Source organism: Microcebus murinus, chromosome 10 (genome assembly GCF_040939455.1).
Source record: "Microcebus murinus isolate Inina chromosome 10, M.murinus_Inina_mat1.0, whole genome shotgun sequence".
In the NCBI taxonomy this organism is placed as follows: domain Eukaryota; kingdom Metazoa; phylum Chordata; class Mammalia; order Primates; family Cheirogaleidae; genus Microcebus; species Microcebus murinus.
The window spans coordinates 67,467,829-67,494,208 of NC_134113.1; the positions used below are offsets into that span (position 1 = coordinate 67,467,829).

General features: G+C 40.3%; 1 protein-coding gene across 5 annotated transcripts in view; it reads left to right on the forward strand.

Moving 5' to 3' along the window:
* The window catches only part of TBC1D30 (TBC1 domain family member 30), a 93,088-nt gene that overhangs the window by 58,300 nt on the left and 8,408 nt on the right, over positions 1 to 26,380 (forward strand). For all 5 annotated transcript variants that reach the window (XM_012782393.3, XM_020287529.2, XM_076007460.1 and 2 more), the window contains 8 exons: positions 2,723 to 2,784; positions 3,359 to 3,424; positions 5,359 to 5,484; positions 7,160 to 7,345; positions 11,640 to 11,808; positions 13,736 to 13,904; positions 17,761 to 17,866; positions 25,849 to 25,961. In XM_012782393.3, coding sequence (XP_012637847.2) covers positions 2,723 to 2,784; positions 3,359 to 3,424; positions 5,359 to 5,484; positions 7,160 to 7,345; positions 11,640 to 11,808; positions 13,736 to 13,904; positions 17,761 to 17,866; positions 25,849 to 25,961 — 997 coding nt within the window. The remainder of the gene's footprint in view (positions 1 to 2,722; positions 2,785 to 3,358; positions 3,425 to 5,358; positions 5,485 to 7,159; positions 7,346 to 11,639; positions 11,809 to 13,735; positions 13,905 to 17,760; positions 17,867 to 25,848; positions 25,962 to 26,380) is intronic.

A 26,380-nucleotide genomic window follows, 5' to 3' on the forward strand; every position in this document is an offset into this window, starting at 1 on the left:
TCTGTAGGTGAGGTCCGGGGGCGCGTCTGGCGGTGCCAGGCTAGGCCTTTTCTGCCACAGCCTGTGTTTACACGTCCCTGCTTCTCCAGGCTGCATAACTCCGCGTCAGCTCCGCCACCCGGCTTCCCTCCCTGGGGGTTTAAGAGCCCGGCCCTGGCGCGGGCTCCTGGGCACGGAGGTTTCTGGCAAGCGGGGTGGCCGCAGAGGAAGCCGGCTCCACTCGCTCTCCTCGCACCGGTGCTTGGTGCTCACCCGTCCCTGGAGGGGCACGAGCTGGGCTCCAGGCGGGCTCGGCGTCCCCAAACCCGGTCTCCCAGTGCCTTTGGGGACTTGCGATCGTAGAGCTGCGGGAGAATCGGCCCAGGCAGTGAGTCCCAAAGGGTGGAACGCGTCGCTGCCTTTCCGAACCTCCTGGTTCCTTTGTTTTTCTCCCCTAGGAAGTATCTAGTTGCAGAGGCTGTAGTATTTATTCACCGTCTTCCTTTACTTCTTCTTTTTTTTTTAATCTCCTTCCCACGTGAAAAGTGTTTTGTATTACTGAATCCGGAACAGCTGTGACTATCAGATGAAACATAAACCTTCTCCCCTCCCTTATTCAAGTTAGAAGAAAAGGGGGTGAAAATGACCTGGTTTAAGCTTTTGCATGCAGACGGCGCAGTGGTCAATCCCAGTTAAATCCTCTTACTCATTTTTGATCATGAGAAGATAGTTGTGGTTTTGGCTAACTAACCCCTGCTGGGTTCCCACGCGGGAAGTCAATAGGTGCGACTCCCCCTGGGTGCTCTGGGAAAGTCAGTGGAGCATATTCGGTCATCCATACAGGGAATTGGGGGCTGTTGAGCGCAGCGAGAGTAAATCGGCGCGGGACCAAATTTCCTGGTCTTTGTTATAATAAAGCAAGCGTCCTGACTCCACGCTCCTCCATTCAGCACCGTGCGTCTGGACAGCAACCTCACAACAGGTCGTGTTTTCACGCCTTAAATCTAGCACGGTAGCTGGAGGCACCCCTGTGGCACTGAGGTAGCACTTCATTAAGCCATCTCAGAGAGATGAGGATCCCTGGGGTACTTAATATTCCTTTGGAGGATAAAATCTTACCTATCCAAGCAGGGTATGGTTTTGACCCTGAAGCTTTGGGGGAAACAAAAAAACTCAAGGCATTGATTGGATGCCTGGGATTCTCTACAGCTTGACTTTAGAAATGTAGGACCCAACTGGTGCATTCACGGCGCTCTTCCAGGGCGCCAAGAAGGGCATCTGCATGTTGTTGTGGGCTTGGGCAAACCAGATACGTCTCTTTCCAACTTCTTGATTCCATATATATATTTCTTTAAAAAGACCAGCATACTTTACTATTATTATCTTATACATTTTGAAGATTGTTGCTATCCATACCAACCCATAAGCAGTAGAAGTTGTGGAGAGGTTTTCAGTATACCTAATCTGCAATCAACAATCTTAAAAGCAAAAATATCATCATTTGACTTTAGCAAGTTGTAAAACTGAATGTTATTGATAACGTTTGGTATTTTTCTTGGTCTTTGAACTTTCTTTGAACTTGGTCTTTGAACTTTCTTTGAACTTGGTCTTTGAACTTTGAACAATGTCTTTTAAAAAGTGACTTAAAATGTCATTTCATTGATTGTGAAGTTATAGGAAAAGTATAGCGTTTTCAGATTTAATTTTTTAAATAGCATTTAAGCAGGAATAAAAATTGTCATGTATTTTTACTTTGATAACAACACATCATTCTAATATGGAATTCTGAATAAAAGCCCAATATAAATATTAAACAGAGTCTTTATATATTTTCTCATTTATTTCTATTCTGTAGATTTGGGATTTGAGTTGAAGTTTGCAGATTACTTGAAGTTCAGTTCTACTTTTAGCTTGTAGTCTATAATAAACACACTGTTTTATCTTCAATGAATAAGTATATCAAGATAGGATTTTAAAATATATGAACATCTCCACATAGAATTGTTATAATGATCATCCCATAAGAGGGAAGTCTGTGATATATTTCATAGCTTTTGATATTCCTTTGAAATTTCCTTAGTATTAGTCCATGCAAGTGTCCTAGAAAAACAAACTCTGTAAGAGAATTCTCTTCCTAAATTTCACAAATATTAATTACATTATACTAGGTGATTTGTAGTTAATCATCACAACAATCCTCTGAGGTAGACATTATTATCCTCATTTTAAAGATAAAAGAATTAAAGCCTGGCATGGTGGTGCAGGCCTATAGTCCCAGATACTCAGGAGATTGAGGCCAGGAGTTCAAGGCTGCAGTGTGCTATGATAGCCACTGTGCTCCAACTTAGCAATATAGTGAGACCCTGTCTCTCTCTCTCTCTTTTTTTAAGAGACCCTGTCTCTTAAAAAAAGAATTGAGGCTTGCAGGCTAAGTAACTTGTTTGAGTCTACAGACCAAAGTTGAATGGAAGTGTGTGTGATTCCAAGCCTGTGGTGTCACTTTTTGTTTTGTACTACTCAAGGCAGCTGCGGAAACCACCATCCTGTGTGATAAGCTACATTCTGTTGCCATACGGTAGTTTCCCATTTTAATAATCAATATGCTTTTTCTTTTAACAAACTGACTAAAATCTAGTAAGTTTTAGAAAAATGTATGATGATCCAGTAGAATCACGTTTTTACATTTATTTGTGATATAACTTGTAGTCTCAAAAAGTAACAGCTATTATTTATTTTTTTTTAGGAGTTGATACAAAGTTGAAGTTCACTCTTGAGCCATCTTTAGGTCAAAATGGTTTTCAACAGGTAACTTTACTTTTGGTTTTGAAAATACTCTTCTTTAGGGTTACCAACAGGGGATGTGGAGATATATTCCTTTTTTGTGTGTGTATTTTTTTGAGATATATTCTTAAGATGTTAATATTAGCATATTCTTTGATAATATGTATGAAGATGAAGATGAAGATGAAAATGTATTTCAGATAAAATAACTTTTGAGCTACAAGTGGCCTGGGTTTATACTTGCAATGAAAAATTTTGTGCTTTCTATTAATGATACAAATGTAAAAAAATTAAAAAAACCAAATGTCTATTATTCTGAACCCCTAATATGTGTTATAGTTTCTGAATCAGAGCTTCCCAACCACTTTGTATGTGCCACACATGGGTCTCAGGTGTGTTAAGGGTGTCTCAGGGGTGGGACTTGGGACAGGAATAGCCCCACACCAAACACTTCTGGCTGAAAGAAGCTTCAGTTGTTATCCCCAGTGTGCGGTTCAAATCTTGTTATATACTCTATGGATGTCAAGATGGAAAAAGTTTGGAAAGTGCTCATCAGGTCAATGTTATCACTTCCCTGATATTTCTTCTTTGTTCCTAGTGGTATGACGCGCTCAAGGCAGTTGCCAGACTATCCACAGGAATCCCAAAGGAATGGAGGAGAAAGGTAAGAGGATTCATAGGACTAAAATACAAAAGGACCATTACTCTGTCCTCTTTTAAAGCCTCTGAAATGTAAAAAAGTATAGTCCAGATGTAGGAACTTAAAACCTGTCTTTTCATTATTCATTCATGTAATAAGTATTTATCGATTATCTGTTTCGTGCCAGGTGCTGTTCTGGGTGCTAGGGATACAGCAGTGGAAAAAAAAACAAACAAACAAACTCAAAACAGACCAAAGTTTTTGTCCTCATGGAGCTTACTATGAATAAAATATAAAGTATGTCAGTTGGTGATGAAGGAAATAAAAGTGTCATGGATAAAAATAAAGCATAGAAAGAAATGAGAGGAGGGTTTGGGAGCAAGGGGGTAAGTAGGTGGAATTTTAAATAGCAAGGTGACATTTGGGCAGGGCCCTGAAGGAGATGATGAGTCAGCTGTGCAGCTACCTGGGCGAAGACCCTCCAGACAGAGGGAAGAGCCAGTGCAAAAACACCCTCAGCCATTAGGCGGGAGAATCTTGGGACTATTCAAGTTGGGGCAAAGGGGGAAGCAATAAGAAAGAAGGTCATGAGGCGATGTGCGGGTTGGGGGTAGCAGAGTATGGAGGACCTGGGAGGCTACAGTAGGACTCAGGCTCTTGCTCAGTGTGAGATAGGAAGCACTGGGAAGTTTTGAGCAGAGAAGTGACGTGATCTGATTTGTATTCCAAGTGGGCCACTCTGGCTACTGGCTTCAGAACATGAGAGACAAAGGTAGAGCAGGGAGACCATGAGGAGACTTGCAGTAATTCAGGCAAGTCTTCTGCTGGTGAGGATGGGTCACGGTTGTGATAGTGGAGATAGAGAGAAGAGATCAAGATATAGATATATTTTGAAGGCTGAGCTGACATGAATTCCTATTGGATTGAATATATGGTATATAAGAGGGTTGTCAAGGATGACTTCAGGATTTTGGCCTGAGTGGCGGGAGGGTGGAGTTACTGTTTACTTAGGTGGGAGAAGCAGGTTTGTGTGTCTGTCTGTCTAGTTGGTGAGGTGGTGGGTTAAGTGATTGGTTTCGGATCTGTTAAGGTTGAGATGCCTATTAGCAATCTAAGTTGAGAGTGTCAAGTGGGTGTTTGGACATATGATTCTGGTGCTTGGGAGAGAAGTTTGACTAGAGATATTAAGCAATGTTATTTCCGCTAAATTATGTCCAAATACCAAAAGATGAAATGTGCTCTTAGGTTATTAATTTATAAACACTTAGTCTTTATATGCCTAGAATTTGAACATTGAGGGTTCCTCAAAGTGTACACTAAAAATGGCATTATGAAACACATCTTTTGGAAACAGATTTTCTGGATAAGATAATAAAAGAAGTAAAAATACTCAGTGACTCTTTTTTAAAAGTTATTCATTATGGGAGACCATCTGTCAGTTTTGTGTGTGTGTGTGTGAGAGAGAGAGAGAGAGAGACAGACAGACAGACAAACAGAGGGAGGGAGGGATAACTTAAAGGTGGAGGCCACTCCATGGTGAAAAAAGGCCCATTAACCATGAATGACCATGTGGCTCTTGCCCTAGTGTAGAGAGCAATTTGGAGTCATGTAAAACAAGCTTATAAGATTATACAGCTAAGTCAATGAACTGAAATAAAAATTGGAAATATTTTTGGTTTATTTTCTTAACAATATTCCTAATGCCTTGATTGTTGCTTGACACATAGTAGGAACACAACGAATATTTACTGAGACAGTGATATGAAAGGACCTACATGAGGACCATGTAATTCAGTATAGCAAAAAATTCAGTGAGGCTCTTGTAGATTTCAACTTATGAGCTAGATCTGGTCTAGGAACAATTCTCATTTTCCTGTTGGATGCAATAACTATTTTCTAATAATGGTGAAATTACGTATTCTACTTTAGCATTCTTCTTTATTTATGTAATATTTTAGGTTTGGTTGACCTTGGCTGATCATTATTTGCACAGTATAGCCATTGACTGGGACAAAACTATGCGCTTCACTTTCAATGAGAGGAGTAATCCTGATGATGACTCGATGGGAATTCAGATAGTCAAGGTAATGCCCCTGAGCGTGGCCTGTCATCCTCAACCTAGAAGAAAGACCCTAAGAGCCACATGTTTTTTGGACAGAGGATCAATGATCTCTACCTTATGGTCCAAATACCTGTGTATTTTATGTATTGTCATTTCATTAGTTAATAGTTTTTTTTTATGGGGAACCTTGACTCTTCATAAATTTAAATGTTGCCAGTAAGAAGAAAATGTTAATGAGCTTCCATTCATATTTATTTATTTTTTTTTTTTGCCTTCCTCACAGGATAGGAGATTGAAATTCCTTTTTTTCTTTCTTTAGCATGGGTCAGTGCTGCCAACTGGATTTTTACATAAAAGTCACTGATTGAGAAATTTAAAGTTAAGTATATTTCCTATTAGAATCATTTGGCTCTTATTAGGGTCTTTGATGGTTTCTTAACTGTCAGTTTATAAAGATAGTTATGCTGACTGATGGGTCTGCTTTAAACCAAATGGTTGAGGAATCAAGCCAGCTGTGCAGGTAGCTGTGGTTTGCCCACGGGATTATTACAGTTGATTAGAGCCTGGTGCTAGAAGCCAAGGATGCTGATTCCATTTGATCCCAGTATTATCTACTTACATAAGGCTCTAGCACATGTTTTTTTATTTTATATGGGTACATTACAGTGTGATGCTAAGCTGGGGTTTTAAAAGGAAAGTTGTTTCATCCAAATTTTGGCCACCGCAAGATGGCTAATGTTTTGGCATATTTGAAGATACTTTTTTAGGAAGGAAGTACTAACTAAAATGAGCTACTTTCTGATCTAACTTGGTCTGTTTCAGATAAATGCTAAAAAAAAATTAGGGAATTTTACATTGCATGCTAAAAAGCATTGCATTATCCACACTTCAGCTGTTTATTTGAAATTTCAGAATATGTTTCACAAATGAAATATCTCATATTTGAAATATTTTCTTTCTGTTTAACTTGTGAATGAATGCAATGCACATTTGGTAACAATCATGTTATTAAGAGGATCTTTTATTTTCTTACTGAACTGAATGATATGTCAGTAAAATGACTTCAGCTCCTGAAAATTGTAGTCTCTGCATGGTAATTAAATTGTAGATATTGCCCTCATTAAATACTAAAGCACAGCAAATGTTTCTGTCCTTCTTACACAAATTCATGAAATAATTTGGATAGAATGATTTTTTTGTCTTTCTACAGCACAGATTGCATATTTTGCTGTTTTGGTTTTATTCCTTAATATTATTTAGAGTTTTATAGCTAAATATACCATTTTTTTTTTGTGAAAGGAATAATGTTAACATCAATACATGTGTTGAGATGACTGTCGTATCTAAGGAATATTATAAAAACTGTCACTCTGTATGAAATTATGTGATTTTTACTGATTCTGAGTCAGTTTTTATGTCAGTTCTGGAAACACTTTAAGTAGAAAATTTGCCTACCTGGAATTCCCCTTGCAAATCGCTCTTAGCATATTAGAAAACATTAGGAATAAGAAAACTAAAAAAGTGCATTGACTCATGTATATAAGGTGCATATACATTTTTAAAAAGTAAAATCCATGTTGATAATATGACTCTATTGTGAGGCAAAAAAAAAATAACTAAAGGTATTTTTTTGGTAGAGAGTATTAAGAGTTTTTTTTGTTTTTTTTTTCTTAAATATTGTTTCCCTTCCATTTTAGGACCTTCACCGCACAGGCTGTAGTTCCTACTGTGGCCAGGAGGCTGAGCAGGACAGGGTCGTGTTGAAGAGGGTGCTGCTGGCCTATGCCCGATGGAACAAAAACGTCGGGTACTGTCAGGGCTTTAACATATTGGCGGCACTAATTCTGGAAGTGATGGAAGGCAATGAAGGGGATGCCCTGAAAGTGAGTATCAGGCTTGACAAAGGCAACTGACGTTCTCCTGAGAGTGAGAAATTGGAACTATAATTCCTCTTCCTTGATGCCTCACCCTGTTCCATGGTGTTTGCCACACCTTTTTAATGACCTCTGATAGTATTTCCCCCAGGTTAGAGCTGTGTTGAGTGACAGACTAATGTAGCTGCCAGTGGTGAGGAGAATGATTGTGTGTTTAGTGTCCTTTATAAGACATCATATTTTAAAAACAAGTTAAATATTAATTGTATTAATCATCCATTGCTGGGTAACAAATTAGGTGCTTAAAACAGCAAACATGTATTACCTTCACAGGTAATTACCTTTCACGGTTTCTTTTTTTTTTTTTTTTTGAGACAGAGTCTCACTGTGTTGCCCAGGCTAGAGTGAGTGCCATGACGTCAGCTTAGCTCACAGCAACCTCAATCTCCTGGGCTCAAGCGATCCTGGTGCCTCAGCCTCCCGAGTAGCTGGGACTACAGGCATGCGCCACCATGCCCGGCTAATTTTTTCTATATATATTAGTTGGCCAAATAATTTCTATTTACAGTAGAGATGGGGTCTCGCTCTTGCTCAGGCTGGTTTCGAACTCTGACCTTGAGCAATCCGCCTGCCTTGGCCTCCCAGAGTGCTAGGATTACAGGCGTGAGCTACCGCGCCCGGCCACCTTCACAGTTTCTTTGAGTCAGAAATCTAGAAGTGGCCTGGTTGGCTTAAGGTCACATCCCTGAGGCATCCAAACTCCTGGCTAGGATCGTGGTCTCATCTGAAGGCTCAGTTGGTGGGGGAAGCATTTGCTTCCAAGTTTGTTCACGTGGTTGTTGGCAAGATTTAATTCCTCCCAGGCTGTTGGACTGATGGACTCGGTTCCTTTCTGGCGGTTGGCTGGAGGCCTCTTTTAACTTCTTGCAATGTGGGTCTCTTCATCTCACAACGTGGTGGCTGGCATCCCTCTCTGAGCAAGAGAGTGAAAGAGAGCAAGCAAAGCAGAAGATTTTAAGTTACAGATTTGTAGCCGAGTGTCAGAAGTGACATCCCATCATTTCTCCACATTTGTTAGAAGCCAGCCAGCAGGTCCAGCTCATAGCCAAGAGGAAGGGTTTATACAAAAATGTGACTACCAGGGAGTAGGTATCGTGTTAGAAGCTGCCTACCACACCAGTTATGCTTAATTCTGATTGAGTTGTCTTACTAGGTTGCTTTACTCTCACATATTTGGAGCAAGGTAAGGAGGAGTTGGACCGAGAGTGAGTGTCCGTGGGAGGTGTTTGCGTGGAGAGATGTTTTGGAACTGAATTATATTATTATCTGTTAATCTTTGAAGCCTAGGACTTTTATTAGTTAAAAAAAAAATGCTGGAAACACTTTGAGATGGGACATAGCAATTTAAGCTCATCGGTCTGAATGTAAGTCAGCGAGTCACCAGGAATAGTCTGCATGAGAAATGAATCATTTTAAACATGGAGGTTGGCCGGTGCTGTCTTTGCTGAGGGCAATGTGGGGTTGCTGATTCATATTTGAACCTTTAAACCACTGTTGATTGCAATGCTTTGTGATGTATGAGACGGATACTTAATCTTTGTATTCAAGACCCCTCCCCTCTGTTTTTGGCTGTGGTGAATACCTTGTTGATATTCTCAACCACTGAGTAATATATTAAGGAAAGACAAACAAATGTCCCTCTTGGTTTTATCAGCCGATGGTAGACTTAATTATAAATCCAGCCTGCAATGATGCAAATCAATATTCACCCTCTCACTTTTTCCATTCGTGTATTTAAGGAAACAGCTTTGATGATACTTGTTCATCAAATAGGCAGGGGCAGAAGAGGAGGGAGGTAGTGACAAATAGATGATATTAAGATTTTTTTTATTAAGAAGCAATTTTGCTTACTCAATCCATGAGGTTTTTTTTTTTTTTTTTTGTATGACTGTAAAATGGGAATTGTTCTGTTAAACAGTCAGAATAAGCGGTTCGGGTTAGGGAGTGGGATGGGGAAGTTTGGGGAAGGGAATGTACACACCAATCAGATCACGAAAGGGCTCAGTGATACTTGAGAAACTAAAAACTCACATAAAAAGGTGGATTAGGTAAAGCTGAGAAACTGAATGTTTATATTTCTGGCCCCAAGATAATGAGCTCCATGCAATGAGATGACATCGCCATCATTTAGGAATGTGTGGATCTTGTGATTAGACATTTAATATGCAGAAGAAACACTTCGAATGCTGAGAAAAATATTGAGTGTCAGTGTTTTTTCAGCAGCTGTTTTGGCCTCTGCAAGTTGTAATTGCTGGGAAAATATATAGTTTATTAGAAATAGGTTAAACATTTTTCCTGCTTGTTAACACTTCTTATTTTTTCTTAGTAACTGTTTTATCTTTAACTATTGGTTAAATATTCAAAGTTCTTCCATTATTTAGCCTAATCTTTTTTTTAGGATCTAATATTTGGCCTTTGAAATACAGTTGTGGGTGGAGTAAGTGAAAGGCTCTGTGTCTTCATGTCAGACTTTGAGATGCCTTTAGATAGAGAATTTCATTATGTCACAAGCATTACTATGATAATTGAGGAAATATTTTTTGTATTTCTTATTTTCATGTAATTAGAGGGATCATCATTTCTTAGTAAAAATTAAGTATTGGCCAGGCACTGTGGCTCACACCTGTAATCCCAGCACTTTGGGAGGCCAAGATGGGAGGATTGCCTGAAGCCAGGAGTTCAAGACCATCCTGAGCAACATAACAAGACTCCATCTCTACAATAGAAATTAAAAAGTTAGCCAGGTGTGGTGGCATGTCCCTACAGTACCAGCTACTCAGGAGGCTCGCTAAGGTGGTGGGGAGATCGCTTGAGCCCAGGAGTTCGAGGCTGCACTGAGCTATGATGATGCTACTGCACTCCAGCCTGGTAGACAGAGCGAGATCCTGTCTCTAAATAAATAAAAGAAACGAAGTATCTTTCTTGGTACTACATATTTTATCCTTCAATGAAAAGCATAGTAATTGACAGCTTAGTATCTTGAAATTTGCCTTCATGATCCTGTAAATCCCTTTTCAGATCTGTAGAGGGCTAGGTCCGTGCCAGGGCACCCTACCCTGCTAGGAGTCTGCCCTTCCCCTCAGCTGCCGCCTGCCAGAACCTCCTCTTTCCACTCATACCAAATATATGCCTTTTCTTGTGACTGAGCTCCTGTTTCCAAGGTGACGATAAATTTTATCCTAACCTAAGGCTAGGGCTCTCTGGGCCTGGCCACCCTGTAACAAAGGGTAGGGGCCTTCTCGAGAGAATGTCCCCACCCTTAATGACTCATTCAAAACCAGGATCCTGGAAAGTAGAAATCATAAGCCGGGGATGAGGGCAAAATGGGCCCTTGGCAGAGTGGGAGATTTCTTTTGGGGGAAATAGTTTTGCAGTATCCTGAAAATGAAAATGTGAAATTGCTACTTCTCTCCCAACAAAGAGGCAGCTATGTGTACAGAGGCAGCCATGATCTTGTTCTTATTTGTGTTTTTCTGGTGCTTTGGGGAATGTCCTGGCCTCTTAGGGAGTGGGGCACATACAGAATATGCAAGCTGATGGGGGAGGGACCAGGAGCTGACGTACAGAACACGTGTGCATGTTGCTGGGTCATTCTAGTGATTCTTGATGTTTTAGGAAAGACAATACAAATAGAAAAATAAAAATAGTAATTTGAAGAACTTGTATAACAATCTTATGAAAGAAATACAGATTTTAAAAAGTACCATTTGTTCAAACATTAATTGCCTTCTCCCAGGAGAGGAAAGTGGACAGAAAGCCAACATCAGTTGCTCTAATAGCCCAGGTTGATGGTAAGTGAATCTTGAGGCCCGCCTCAGTGGGGATGATTTAGGATAGGCCAGCTCTTGGTTTTCGTATCGAGGTTGTAAAACTGTGCTGACGACATTGAGCCAATATTGAGCTTCCTGCCGGCTTCTGCCGAAGCTTGTGCTTTGTCATTTCTCAGAATGAGGCTGAGGTTGTATAATCATAGCTACTTACGGGGTGAACTCAGGTCTAGTGGCCTATCTAGAAATTTCAGATAGCAGCGGACTTGGGGTCTGAGTAACTTAGATAATTATGCCTCCTGCTCCTTACCCAGAGGGTAGGTGAGCCTTGAAAATCTGGAACATTTGGTACTGATATGTTTAAAGGATAGTGTGCTCTGGCTAACTGCATTTTATCTGAATGTATTATTTCTATTTGGGACATGTCAGGATCCTTGTTTTTACAAAGGAGTCTTGTTCTTTATCTTTTTCTTCAGATTATGATTTACCTTATTGATAAAGTACTTCCTGAAAGCTATTTTGTCAATAATCTCCGGGCATTGTCTGTGGATATGGCTGTCTTCAGAGACCTCTTGAGAATGAAGCTCCCTGAATTATCTCAGCACCTGGATACTCTTCAGAGAACTGCAAACAAAGAGAGTGGAGGTAGTGATGATTCAATGCTATTTATTATACCTTTGAAACGTTTGACTTCTCTGATTCCATGGTACATATGAGCCTGAACCTCAAGTGGAAATAAATGTTTCCAAGTATTTCTGTTGGTAGGAGTTTGGTTCAGTGAGAGTGTTAAATTTCGAGAGAGAACAAAACCCAAACTGAAAAAACATAGGGTGAACCTGCGGCCTTGGGGCCACACTTGACCTTCTGTATCCTTGAGTGCGGCCTTTTGACCGAATCCAAATTTTACAGAACAAATCCCTTTATTAAAAGGATTTGTTCTGTAAAGTTTGGATTTGGCCAAGGGGCCACACTTGGGGACTTGCAGAGCCACATGTGGCCCCAAGGCTGCAGGTTCCCCACATGTGGCACTCTAGATGGAGAATGGTGTACGTGTCTTACCACCTAAACTACCCTAAGCTGGCACCAAACCTGTAGGTGTTTAAAACTGAGCTTCAGGTACAATTTAGCACAGCTGTGGTTTTGCCTGAACCATTGAGGTTATGGGATAGAAGCTCTGAGAGTTGCTGCTGTCTAGTGGGCTTCGTCAAGCTTTTGGAAGTACCTGAGTTAGTAACTGTAATTATATCCACTGTTTGCATTTTCCTGGCTGTGCTCAGAATACCAGAAAGAATAGTAGTCAGGAGTTTGTTGTTTTTTCCGGTAAATGGTGGCCAGTTTCTTGTAGCCCGTGCATTTGCAGTCTAGCCTGACCCACAAATTTAAATCTTAGGGAAAATATTAAAGGATTTTGAAGATCTGGTCTGTGATTAAAATATACTGGAAATTTTAGTGATACCTTGAGTGTCTCTAAGCATTTCCTTCTGAGCTATTTGAATAATATAATTTAATTTGTACAGTATAACTGTGCACCTATGTGGATTTTATAAAGGCTTTCAGATAGACCAACCTTGCTTGTCCCATAGTAAGACACGCTTTACTGAGCTCCATGTTTTTACCCAAGTGCCTTGCACTTGGCTGTGAGGAACAACTTCAGATTCTAGTCTTTGAACTCCCTTTGTTCATAGATAAGGGAGAAAAAAAATGAATGCAGGAAAACAGATCTTTTTTGCTAACACTTAGGTAATTGTACCTACTGACTGTAATTTGAAGTCAGTTTAAATATCTAAATTTTTCTATTTCATTAAAATGCATACTTATGTTATCACAGGAAGTGGGAGGGAGTGCTGTGTTTTCAGATAATTCAGAAATGTCAAAATGGGCTGGATGCCAGATCTTTAAAACCATGTATAATTTAGTTCAAAATATTTTTTTTTAATTTAATGTTTAATCTCTAAATATTTTGGGATTTTCCAGCTATCTTTCTGTTAGTGATTTGTAGTTTAATTCCATTATGGTCTGATAACTATTATAGTTTAAGAAGTAGATAGATAATTTATAATAAGCAATTTTATTCTTAGCAGCATTTGAATAAAAGTAGACTTTATAAAATTTTAAAAATCGGATGGCTTTTGCTTTTGAGAGGCTACACTTTTTTTTATTCTTTTATTTTTAAATTATTTTAATGTTTTATTTGAAGCCAGTTAGCTAAATTGTTCTCTCATATTCAATTTTACAAATAAATTAGAAAATTTTTTTTTTCTTTTTATTCTGTTTTTGGTGAGGAAAACTTGCTCCTTAATTTTCAGAACCCTATAATAGGTAGAGCCAAAGTAAGTTTTAGGATAAGATTTCTGAAGTTTTGTAAAGAATTTGTGAAGTTCATATTATTGAGATTTTTATTAAATACACCTATGCTCTTTTAGAAACATGGAAGCAAAACTAGGAGGAACGAATGAGAATTTAAAGATATGAAGAAATCAGTCAGGAAATATATGTGGGTGGATGTGGAAGACTAAAAGAGGGTATTCGTGTATCTTGCATGTCAGAATTTAGTGTGTTTATTTTATTTCAGGTGGATATGAGCCCCCACTTACGAATGTCTTCACGATGCAATGGTTTCTGACTCTCTTTGCCACGTGCCTCCCTAATCATACAGTCTTAAAGATCTGGGATTCGGTCTTCTTTGAAGGTTCAGAAATCATCCTAAGGGTGTCGCTGGCTATCTGGGCAAAGTTGGGAGAGTAAGTGATTTTCCCCCTTCCGCTCTGTTGTGTGGTGCCGGGGCCTTAAGCAATTTTCATGCTCTCCTGTGTAAAGCATCGATGTGTAAGTGTGAGGAGAAAGTTGTGAATGTTTTCAATTGGTTCAGCCTCCTGAAATCTCAGCTGGCGTATTCTTGGCAGATGGACTTTATTTGAGGGAAAGGGGCAGGCTTTCTCAGGCCTGAGTTTCTCCCTCTCCCTCTCAGTGCTTGTGGCCTGGCTGTTTTGCTCTTAATCAGCATCTCTCTGGACACTAATTGGGAAGAGGGAGAGGAGCCGAGATGGAGGAGAAACTGGAAGATCTGGAGAGGAGCAGGTCGATTTGTTGGTTAAGATCACAGTTTAGATTATCTGTGAACCTTTATTTTGTTCTGCCTTTCAGGGCTGTGATAAAATTAAATGAGAAAACATATAAAGGTATCTAGCAGGGTGCTTGGTGCATAGTCAATAGTAGAATACATGGAACTACTTTCCTTTCATCAAGAATTAATTGTGGCTGGTTGTGGTGGTTCATGTCTGTCATCCCAGCTACATGGGAGGGTGAGGTAGGAAGATCGCTTGGGCCTAGGACTTTGAGGCTGCAATGAGCTATGAGTGTGCCACTGCACTCCAGCCTGGGAGACAGAGTGAGACCCTGTCTATTAGAAAACAAAAACCAAACTTAATTCTATGTTGAAATCTATTACTACCAAAACACGTTGCCAAATACATTGTTCTTAACCTTCTTTGCTAGTAGCAGGGCTGAAAAAGATAGGGTATTTTCCCTCATCTCTGATATATTATGACTATTACATTAAAATTATACCTTTTGAGTAATGGAAGAAGCATTAGGATGAAACTGTTACTGTTAAAGAGCAGGGAAGTTTTTAATGTGTCTTTCCTAGAGCTATAAATGACTTGAGTGGGTACCCATAGACAACATGTCAGGAAGCTAATAAATCACTAGCAGTGTTTTGTTTCTAAAACCTTTTAACTATCCTTTTTATTTATAAGTTGTTTCCTGGGAGATTTTAGCATTTTTAACTTTTTTTGCAAAGAAAGATCTAGCAACTATCAATTCGGGGATTTAAAAAAATCATTATTGTGTATATTTTTAAACATCACATAGCTGTCTCCTTTGCCTTTGTTTTATTGTACATTGCTTTTCAGCTAGACAAATAAATTAATCTCTATGGGATTTGGTGTGCTATTTACTTATCTTTCCTTTTCTTTGAGACAGTCTCACTCTGTTGCCCAGGCTAGAGTGCCATGGCATCAGCAACCTCAAACTCCTGGGCTCAAGTGATCCTCCTGCCTCAACCTCCCCAGTAGCTGGTTCGACAGGCATGCGCCACCATGTCTAGGTAGTTTTTTCTATTTTTTTATAGAGATGAGGTGTTGGTCTTGCTCAGGCTGGTCTCAAACTCCTGAGCTCAAGCGATTCTCCAGCTTTGGCCTCCCAGAGTGCTAGGATTACAGGTGTGAGCTGCCATGCCCAGCCTACTTATCTTCCATTTTCTCCCAATAACTATCTTTTTCTGCAGCCATCTATTTCCACCCTTCTCTGTACCTTATAAAGCTTTTTGAGCTTTGATAGCTTTTCTGGGTGTGACAGTCCAGTTGCTGTGTAACTAGTTTGCAAGGTTAAGGTAGTAATGCACTTTACTATGTGATGAGTCACTTATCATTGCCTTTGTGTTCATTCTTAATGGAAAGAGGCCAGGAGGAAAAGAGGTGATCTTGGTTTTACTCCCATCTGTCTATTCTCTGTAGGATGAGAATTTATTCCTGTGATCATTCCAGGGATGTCATGCTGTTGAAATAATAATAGCTGTGAATAATATGAATCTACTGATAATAAATGGCTACTGTTTATGAAGTTCAGGGGATATATGAATCAGACTGATATATGAATTTTAAATGTTTCAGTTGTTGCTTATTATAATTCTACATCTTTTGAGCATGAAACTTGTTGAGGGAAAGGAAAGGCAACCAATATACATCACGAAGTGCCTACCATGCCTGCCATTACAGTAGGCAGATTTAAACACATTATCTCATTCAGTTCTCCCAATAGCCCTGTGATGTAGGTAGGATTATTCTGCCTATCTTTTCCAGTAAGAAAACTATCCCAAGAAGGTGTGATTCACTGTCACACAGCCAATGAGAAACAGAACTTGGGACTTAAAACTAGATCTTCCTGACTCTAGTGCCTGTAATCATCCCCACATTGGAAAAACCATGAACAGCATATAGGTGAATCTTCAGTTTATGTATACCTGAGTAACACAGGTGCCTCATGTATGGTTATCCGTGGGACCACTCCCTTCACCTTGCTTCTGCAACTTGGAATTTCTACCTTTCACTCACCCAAAGAGTTCTTTTGGGATATGTGTGTTACAGACCATCAGCTCATGAAGCTAGCATCTCCTTTGGTGTCCTTTTTTTTTCTCTGACCCTATTGTTTTGGCTCACTCCCTCATTACCTTGTGACTGGCTAATTAGGGTGTGTTCTCTCTGGTCTCCCTGCTGTACCCCACATTGGCCATGCCACGCCACCTCCAGGCTGACCTTGCCAAGGGCACAGCTGTTCCCTCCCTATGAAGAGCCTGTCGGCAGCTCCTGTCCTTAAGAGGCTCAGCTGGCAGGTGAGGCCTTCGCCATCTGCCCTCTGCAACTTTCTACCCGCAGCTGTCACCAGCTTCCTCTGGCCATCCAACCACTCCCCCCACACTGGTCGTGCAGAGCTGTTGCAGTTCCCGGACGGGCCCTGCTGTCTCTTGCATCCGTGTCTTTGGAATGCTTTTTCTTCCTTGCTAACCTGCAGAACATTTTCCAAAACTCTTCTCAAGCATTTTTTCTCTTTCTTACCTCCCAGGGTAAATTTAATCACCTTTTCATTTGTGCCCACATGCTCCTCTGTGTATTTATTTGTAATAATATTTCAGCAGTCTGTCTCATTTATTTATTTACATGATTGTGGCAATGAGATTAGAATAACACTCCATAGCCTAAGGTTTTTCTGTCACCATAGATGGAAAAATTATATTTTTGGATGGCTCTATGGAAATCCCCTAACTTTAGTGTATGTCAAAGAGTAAATGTTATGGCTGATGGGCAGATAGAGTTATTTTACTATACAGAGGACGTTGTAATAGATAAAACAGAAATAGCCAGGGCTCTTTGCTTTGGACTATCCCTTCCCCAACCCCAGACTCCCCTTCTAGAAGAAAGATGAAGTCTAATGTGTCTCACAAGTTGCCAGGTATTAAGAGTCTTTACATGTAGAACTGAAAGCAAGAAACAGGGTGTAATCGTCACCCAGCAGCAATGCCCTGAGAATTCAGAAAGTTCTGCCTGTGACAACATACTGTTGACTGATGAAATATGCAGATAAAGTTCTTGTATTTTTTATCTTTTACTTTGTGTAGTTTCAGTCTATTAATGATACCAGTGTTTGCAGATTAAGCCCAACAGTTTCCCTACAGGGGAGGATTGTTCTACAGTACCCAGTTTTGTGGGTATAATTTCTCATCAGTGGTGGCTATTCTGACGTGTAGAATGTGTCACATGGAAACAATAAAGATGCCACAGGAAGGGCTTTGAGGCTGGGGGAGCCATGTGGGAAAGGCAGGACTCATCTGTAACAAGTACCTCTCAGTTGCCTTTGATATATTTTTCAAAACCTTTTCTCCACATACAGTGGGCTGTACTGTGCCTGTGTCTCAGGATTTTGATTTTTGTTGATTGATAACTTGATTAATTTGATGGCAAGAGGCAACACATCTTATACCTGTAGCACGTACCTGTTATACAGCATGAATGCTCTAAACAATTTTTCTATCTGTTCTTCTAGGCAGATAGAATGTTGTGAAACAGCAGATGAATTCTATAGCACCATGGGGCGCCTTACCCAGGAGATGCTAGAGAATGATCTTCTGCAAAGCCACGAGCTCATGCAGGTGAGTGGTTCTGGGATCCCCAGGTACCGTGGGAACAACCAGTGCTGAGCAGTGTTCTTGGGAAATGTGTTTGGATAGCCCTCAGACTCAGTTTTTCAAATTGACTAAGAGACTATTAATCGATTTTTCAAATCAACTAAGAGTCTATAATTTGATAAGAATCTATGTCATAAGAGGAAGGAAGAAACGAATGACAGATATTTGTGGTAGCTTTCATTCTGTTTGGCTTAAAAATCATATATAAAATATGATCAATATAAAAATAAACTGGAAAACAACCCCCAAAATCACCAGGTGCTTTTTCTGAATCTTGTTCTTAGCCTTCTTAACGGGAGACCTGTGGGGTAAAGTAATTATTTTGGGGAAGGTATTATTGAGGATAAAAAAGAGATTATTGGCTGGGCGCGTTGGCTCATGCCTGTAATCCTAGCACTCTGGGAAGCTGAGGCGAGAGGAACACTCAAGGTCAGGAGTTCGAAACCAGCCTGAGCAAGAGTGACACCTCGTCTCTACTAAAAATAGAAAGAAATCAATTGGCCACCTAGAAATATATAGAAAAAATTAGCCAGGCATGGTGGCGCATGGCTGTAGTCCCAGATACTCAGGAGGCTGAGGCAGAAGGATTGTTTGAGCCCAGGAGTTTGAGGTTGCTGTGAGCTAGGCTGACGCCACGGCACTGTAGCCCAGGCAAAAAGTGAGACTCTGTCTCAAAAAAAAAAAAAAAAAAAAAAAAAAACAAAAGAAAAAGAAAAAGATTTTTTGATCAGCATTTTGGTTTATTTGTTTTGCCCACATTTTGAACTAAGGTAATTCTATATTAATCATAAATTTCAATAGAGACTCAAAGGGTTTGGTTGTGTTTTGGCATGTGACTGTATCTCAGTATCATATTCATCAAGTTGTTAAAACTGACAACAAACATAGAAAAGATGGCTGATTTATTAACACTCTCTTTTCCATTAGGTTCTATAACATAACTATATTCTCATTCTCCTCCAGTGCTTTTGACTGCTTCTCTTCCTACTGCTTCCTCTTGCCAATGACTGACTGTGGGTCTTGTCCAAGGTTGTCATTGGCCTTAGTTCCTTCTTTCTCTGTGATTTCTCTGTCCTTTTTCTTGATTTCAACTTTCATCTTTCCATTGGGTTCCATGCCTGAGGTCTTTTTTGGGTAATGGGGTCCAGTCACCTGACTACAAAACTAACACTCTGGCACTGATTTAGGACTTGAGAAGTGAGGCACTTCCATTCCTTTGCTCATTCCTGGACCACCGAGCTCCTTCTCAGAATCCCTTACTATCTGATGTATTGACCACCAGATACAACCTTCCTGAACATTCGTGTTTTCATTGCATTCTCATCTCTCCTCTCTTCCTTTCTGTCCATCTCAAAGGAGGATATGTTCTATCTGACTCCAACATCTGTGCTTTGATTCCAGCTCTTCTCTCATATCTTGGGCTGTTGCCTCATTGCTCATTCTCTCTTGGAGGGAAGCACCTTTTGTTGAGTATCATTCTGTGTCCCAGGCCCATGCTTGGCATTTTCCATGTGTGAGATCCTTTGTATGCTACAGAACTGCCAGATTCATATGCCCAAAGTGGGACTCTATGCTGTCATCTCTTCCCCTCATGCATGAAACTTCAACTGCTATTCACTGCCCACAAAACAAAGCATAGACTTCTCAGCTTCTCATCCAGTACTCTTGACTGTTTAGCATTAACCCATCTTTTCAGCCATAGTTCCTGTTCCTTGTGTACCCTTGCCCTGTGCTTGCAAGTCAGACTGTTTTTCATGCTAGAAGAAATGCCTGGGAATATGCCTCTGCCACACCTTTGCTCAGTTCTTCTCTTCACCTTCACATCTTTAAGTCCTTCTTCCTTTTGAAAGTTTCAATTCAGATGCCATCTCCTTCATGAAGCATTGTCTGATAGTCTCTGCTAAAACCATTTATTTCTTTGACTCACCATAGCACATTTCATTTGTACTTCTCTTCTGAGCTTTCATCATATCCTACCTTGATTTAAGATGTTATCTTATGTCCTTAGTCATCTTGTAGGTTCCTTGAGGACAGGGACTGCACTCAGCACTATGTCTTTTACTAGAGTTGCTCAGTACATTTATTATTTCATTAATCAAACACTGATAATCCATGGTTGTCTTCTGTCTTTTCCAATGAATGTTTGCTGAATTAACACTTAGAGATGATGCCTCTCCTTCTAGATTCCCTGTGTTCTAACACAACCAGCATTTTGCTGCAGAGTAATTGTCCACACTTACTGCTTCAGTCATTTCATTCTTCTACACTAAAACCTTCAGTTCTTCCTTGCTACTAGCTACAGTAAATAAAATGCATCAGCCTCATTTTCTAGGCTCCATATGAACTTCTCCAAATATTTATCGAGCATCTCTAAATGTCAGGCACTGTGCCAGGAGCTTGGATATGTAAGAGAAGAAAGCATGGGCTCTGTCCTCAGGGAGCTTACAGTCGCGTATAGTACGGTGTGGGGAGTGCACCAGGGGAGACATGCACAAGGGCTGAGGAAGAAAGGGGACCTGATCCAACCTGGGTGCAGGGGTGGGAGAAAGGAAGTCAAGAAAGGCTTCCTTGAGGGGATTCATGTCTGGATTTACCTTTAACCACTCGGTAGGAGCGTCGACTATAGTCCATAGCCACAGATGAATGCGCACAGTGACTTTGGCCGACAGCCGTGATATGAACACACGGAGCCGAGCGTGGGCTTTAGCCGATAGCTGTGATATGACTTTTCTAATTTTTCGTTTATCAAAATAAAATTGTGAACATTTAAAAATAACATAATGAAAACATATGTGTATATGTTACCTATTCTGATTTACGTAACAAGGAAAGCTGCCTGTAAAGTAAAACACGCTTTCAGTGCTTTCAAGCTTTCCTCATCACACAAGAGCAGAACAGATTCGTGGGCAATGCACAGCACAGACTACCGTGCGGACTGTGAGTGCCGGCTGTGGGCAAGGTTTCGCGGCTGGTGAGCGCCGTGCTGAAGTGGTTAAAGATGAACAGAGGTGGGCTAGGCTGTGTGTGCACGAGCAAGCACACATTGTGTGTGTGTGTGTGTGTGTACACGCACACACACGCACGTGTCGGAGGTAGTGGTGCAGAGCAGAGGGGCAGTCGTGGCTGAGGGAGCTGCAGCGCAGAGGTCTGGTGAGGAAACGCTGTAGGAGTGTGAGGGAAGCAACAAGGAGTTTGGTGTTGGGGGACTGGGTTAGGGAAGGTCACAGCCCACAGGAAGGAGCTCAGGCTTGGCTGTTCAGGTCAGTGGTTCTGAAATTCTGTTTGCTGGAGTTCCAGGGGTTCTGTGGACCCTTTGGAAAGGGAAAAAGGAAATGTGAACCCAGAAGATTTTAAGGAGAGAAGGAAAATGGTGGTTGAGTTTATATTGTTTGGTATTTTTTTAAAGTATGTTTATTATTTTTCTCTAAGGAAGTAGCAAATTCCTTAATGACAGGGGCTGCTTATTACTCTCTCCATAGCACCTGCCAAATGCTAAGAATACTACTGATTGCTCATGGATACACAGAATCGTAGAATATAAGACAACTATTTTGGTTATCCAGCTAATAATTCCTTTCTATTTTCAGTAGAGATGGGGTCTTGTTCTTGCTGAGGCTGGTCTCGAACTCCTGACCTCAAGCTATCCTCCTGCCTCAGCCTCCCAGAATGCTAGGATTACAGGTGTAAGCCACTGCACCTGTCCTAAAATCCTCTTTAGAAGTATAAGGCAACATCTCATATCACTTAAAGGTTTAAACATTGCCAGCAGGAGTGAGAGAGATGTTGGATACCATCTTTGTCCTCTAGGAGTTTCCCATCTTAGGTATTAGGAGAAAGAACCATTTCTTTACTCTGCTTTAAGAGAATTCTAGAGGGAGAGTTGATTGATGAGATTCCATTTTAGTAGCATTTCTCCTGTTGAGGAAAACATCAGCATGAAGATGAACTAAGCCTAAATTTTGTACAATTTATATTTTCAAGGTTCTTGTAAAGCATGTCAATAATGAAAAAGGAAATATAGTTCCTTTACAGCAGTGCCTAAGTATAAATGCCAATTTAAGTGTATGTTAGTAGTTCAGACAGTAAATCGACTTGGTTTTCCTTAACATTCTGTGATGTGAAATGGTGAATGTTATTTCAAGCCACTCTCTTTTCTGTATTCACTTAAAAAAAGAAAAAGTCAGCCAGGCGCGGTGGCTCACGCCTGTAATCCTAGCACTCTGGGAGGCTGAGGTGGGCGGATTGCTCGAGGTCAGGAGTTCGAAACCAGCCTGAGCAAGAGCAAGACCCCGTCTCTACTATAAATAGAAAGAAATTAATTGGCCAACTAATATATATAGAAAATCAGCCGGGCATGGTGGCGCATGCCTGTAGTCCCAGCTACTCGGGAGGCTGAGGCAGAAGGATTGCTTGAGCCCAGGAGTTTGAGGTTGCTGTGAGCTAGGCTGACGCCACAGCACTCACTAGCCTGGGCAACAAGCGAGACTTTGTCTCAAAAAAAGAAAGAAAAAAAAAGAAAAAGTCAGTCGCTATACTCTGGCTGTCGTTGGCCATAAATCTGTCAGGGCACCCGAAATGGGTCCAGATGAAAATGTGGGCTAAATGGAAGGTCTTTATTTTTGAGCTGAAGTGATGAAACGATTCTCCCCTTTCTCATTTTTTCCAGTCCTAAGCGCCATACTCAAAATAGTGTGCTGTACATTCCCCCTTGTAGATCACGTCGCTCTTTCCTCATTAGCAATGGTCATCTGTATGTTTGGGTTTTTTTAAATCAATAGTGTTAAAGAAAATGGGAGAATACTGATGAAATAGTGCATCTGGATTTCAGCTGGACTTTTGACAGAGGCTCTCGTAAATTCCTTGAGGGCAATATAGAGAAAGGTTAGTTAGATATTGCTGTTAGAAGGCTTTGTAGATCCTTGGAAAACTTAACCCAAAGTGCTAATGATTTATTGTTATCTGGAGGTAGCTCTCATGTACCATGAGGCAGGATCTCCCTTTGGACCTGTTCTGTTCACTTTTTTCCATCAGTGATGGAGTGGAAATTATAATACAAGGGTGCAGATGCTTGTTCAATGGAAGGATAATGTTTGCTTAATATTCTATCAAAAATTGAAACTGTCTGCCCTGAAATAAGTGTGTGCCTGTAACTGGAAGTGTTTAAGCAGCACCTCTGTGGCCATCTGTTGGAGATGCTTTAGAAGGGGGTCCTGCTTGGGAGGGAGGTTGAACCAAATTATGTTTAAATTCCTTTCTAACCCTATGATTCTGTTACTATACCATCTTTAGGTTCTAAAATGATTAGTAAAATCTCTTTCTTGGAATCTGTTTAAGTCTCTGATTTATGAAGTTGGAGACCTAAAGGTTTTGGGGTACCCTGAGTGCTATGTGGGTGTACCAGGGATACTCAGGCCTCTGTGATCAGCATCACTTCTGACATGTGGGACCCTCAAGTAAGTGAGGGAATATTTGAGAAGAATTACTAGAAATAAGTTTGTTTCAGGACCATCGATTTCTTCTTTGGAGGACTAACTAAAAGTGAGAGAAAGGAAAACCTGAAATAGAAAGTGAAAGCTCAGTGGAGCCAGTTTTCTTTTTGGTCTAGCACATTTAGCCGAGTGTCCCTGAAGGAGCTTGCTCAGAGCCCAGACTGTCTGCTGTGGGGCAGGAGCTGGATGGAGGGAAGGAGGTTGTACTTCCATTCCTTTCTTGTAAACTTCCTTCCCAAGGTTGAACAAGGGAATTTGCTGATGTCTTGTTATAAAACTGGCAAAAGATAAAACACAGGTGAATCTTCAGTGAGTCACCCCACTTAATGTCTTCAGTAAGACATCTTATGTCACTTGTAAGGAATTTTGAAATTCCTAGCATTAATAATCTCATCTTTTAAAGTTGAATCCAGATGATATGGGTTTCTTACATGTTTAAACCAAGTTTCTAAATCGTTAAGGAAACTTCACATGAGTGAGGGGCAGGTTGACTCTCAGCCCAGCTGTGGGATAGTGTTTGGGGTGTGGTGGTCAGATACAGTCAGGCCAGTGCTGTTCCTCCTGAGCCTGAAGAGAGGGGCCACACTCTAAATCTACAGTTAGGGCGCTAAGGAGAGGATTTCCACACCTCTTCCTTTCCTCGGAAGGGTATGTGGAGCTGAGACATTAGAGCAGGCGTCCTCAAACTACGGCCCGTGGGCCACGTGCGGGTGTTTTTGCCCGTTTGTTTTTTTACTTCAAAATAAGATATGTGCAGTGTGCATAGGAATTTGTTCATAGGTTTTTTAAACTATTGTCCGGCCCTCCAATGGTCTGAGGGACAGTGAACTGGCCCCTCTGTTTAAAAAATTTGAGGACCCCTGCATTAGAGCAAGGAGGAATTCTGCAATGGCAGTGAGGCAGCTGTTGGATACCTTTGTGGAATCAAAGAACACGAGCGTTCATTCTGACCACGTTATTAATGAAATTATAGGAAGTACTTCAGGGATACAGACCATATTAAGAATAATTTAACAAAACCTACATATGTACCACCCAACTTAAGCAGTAAAAGTTGACAGCACAGGTGAATACTCTCATAGACTTCACCCTGCTCTTACTACCCTCTCTCCTCTCAGAGGTAACCTGAGTTTCACACCCTTCCTTTTGCAGATTTGGAAAAGGTTGGGGAGTGGTATAATCTCACACTTTAGGCTAATGGGAGCCACAGGATTCCTTCTGCTTCTTTTCTGAGGGCACAGTTTACTGTTAGTAAATTTGTACGACTTCTCCATCTTTTGGGTATAATCAAGTATGTAGCATATGTGATAAGACAGCTCAGGATGTTTGTATTCCCTATAAGCTGTGTAGCTTTGCATAGTAAACATGGAGGATTGAACCTTGTTTGGAATCTTGGGCTATACTTTACTATACAGTAAAGTATAAACGAATACCATGAAGTTTGGGGACAGTCAGATGTGCAGGCTGTTAGAATCAGAATTATGGGGACCATAACAGTGGTGCACTGAGCTATAAAATGAAACAGCAGCACAATAAGCTCCTTTCAGAGCCTTCCCTTTTCTACATGCAAATATTAGACATCTCCTAAGCCTCCAGAAAAATAGTCCTGCTGAAATGAAAAGTACCACTTTAAAATATTTTTATAAACAAGCGTCATTAGGATATTTGATTGGTGTCCTGGGAGAATTGAAAGTGTGATTAATATACATTTTCTGGTAAATAAGAACCTGAAGGATTGAAGGAATGTGTTTGGAGCCATTAAATTTTGCTAATAAGAGAGAAAACAAGATTACTTCCCTCTTGCTGATAGAATGATATATAATTTTGAAATTCTGTTGGAAGTACAGGTGCTTTTCCCCATTTTTATTTATAGATTTTTAACAGCCTATGTTTAACACCCTGTCACTTTTTTTTTCTTGTGTATGTTTTTTTTCCCTTTAAAAATAACAGCTAACAATTTTCACCTAGAACCCGTTCACAGACATTTGAAAAGGTGGTATTTTTGGAGAAAATTTGCTGTTGATCACGAGATCATCCACTAGACTTAATTTTATCTAGAAGGCTGACATTAAACATCTATAAAAATAATCAAACAAAGGTTTGAATAATAGGCACTACATACGAAGAACATTTATGGGTGCTCTGTTACAGACGTGAGAAGGATCTGTGGACTTCTGAGTCAGCCTGTCTGTGAAACGACAGGAGGAAGTCAGACGCCTCCACATGCCCACCTGCGTTCCCCAGCTGGAATGCCCGGTGCAGCTGGGTTGATCTGAGAATGCACTGTTGGGTTTATCAGCATTCTTTTGTCTTTCTCTAAAGCAGATGTTGAAGTGGAATCTTTCCCACCTGCCACCTCCACACTCAACTTCTTAAAACTTTCATGTATTCCCAGTATTGGTAAGAGTTGTTTAAGGTTACTGTTTCAGACTTGGCATTTTCACTTTTGTTTTCCAGACTGTTTATTCTATGGCACCATTCCCTTTCCCACAATTGGCAGAGTTGAGGGAAAAATATACCTACAACATTACACCATTCCCAGCCACGGTTAAACCCACCTCAGTTTCTGGGTAAGGTTTTTTTTTTTTTCTTCTTTTTTCCTTTGTTGTTTTCATAATGGGAGACTTTAATACCTTAATTTGTTATTATAAATTAATATTTATGAAGCCCCTGAAATATGTTCAAAGTAATTTCATACTTAAAATCTGAATGTCTCTTTTCCAAAGGTTTTGATTTAAATTCAAGAGAGACTTTTGAGTATACTTTCCAAAGAAGTTTGGAGCATAAACTGAATGGATATTTAGCAACCCCATAACTTATTTAAAGATATCAAATATTAAAAATCTCAATAGTTAAAAGTGTGGAACTGGTGCACATATAGATAAATGGGCTGATTTAAAATATAGTAAAGACCAGAAATTGACAGGAAATATACAGGAATTTAGTATGAAAAATTACCATATCAAATCAGTAGTGAAAAGATATACCA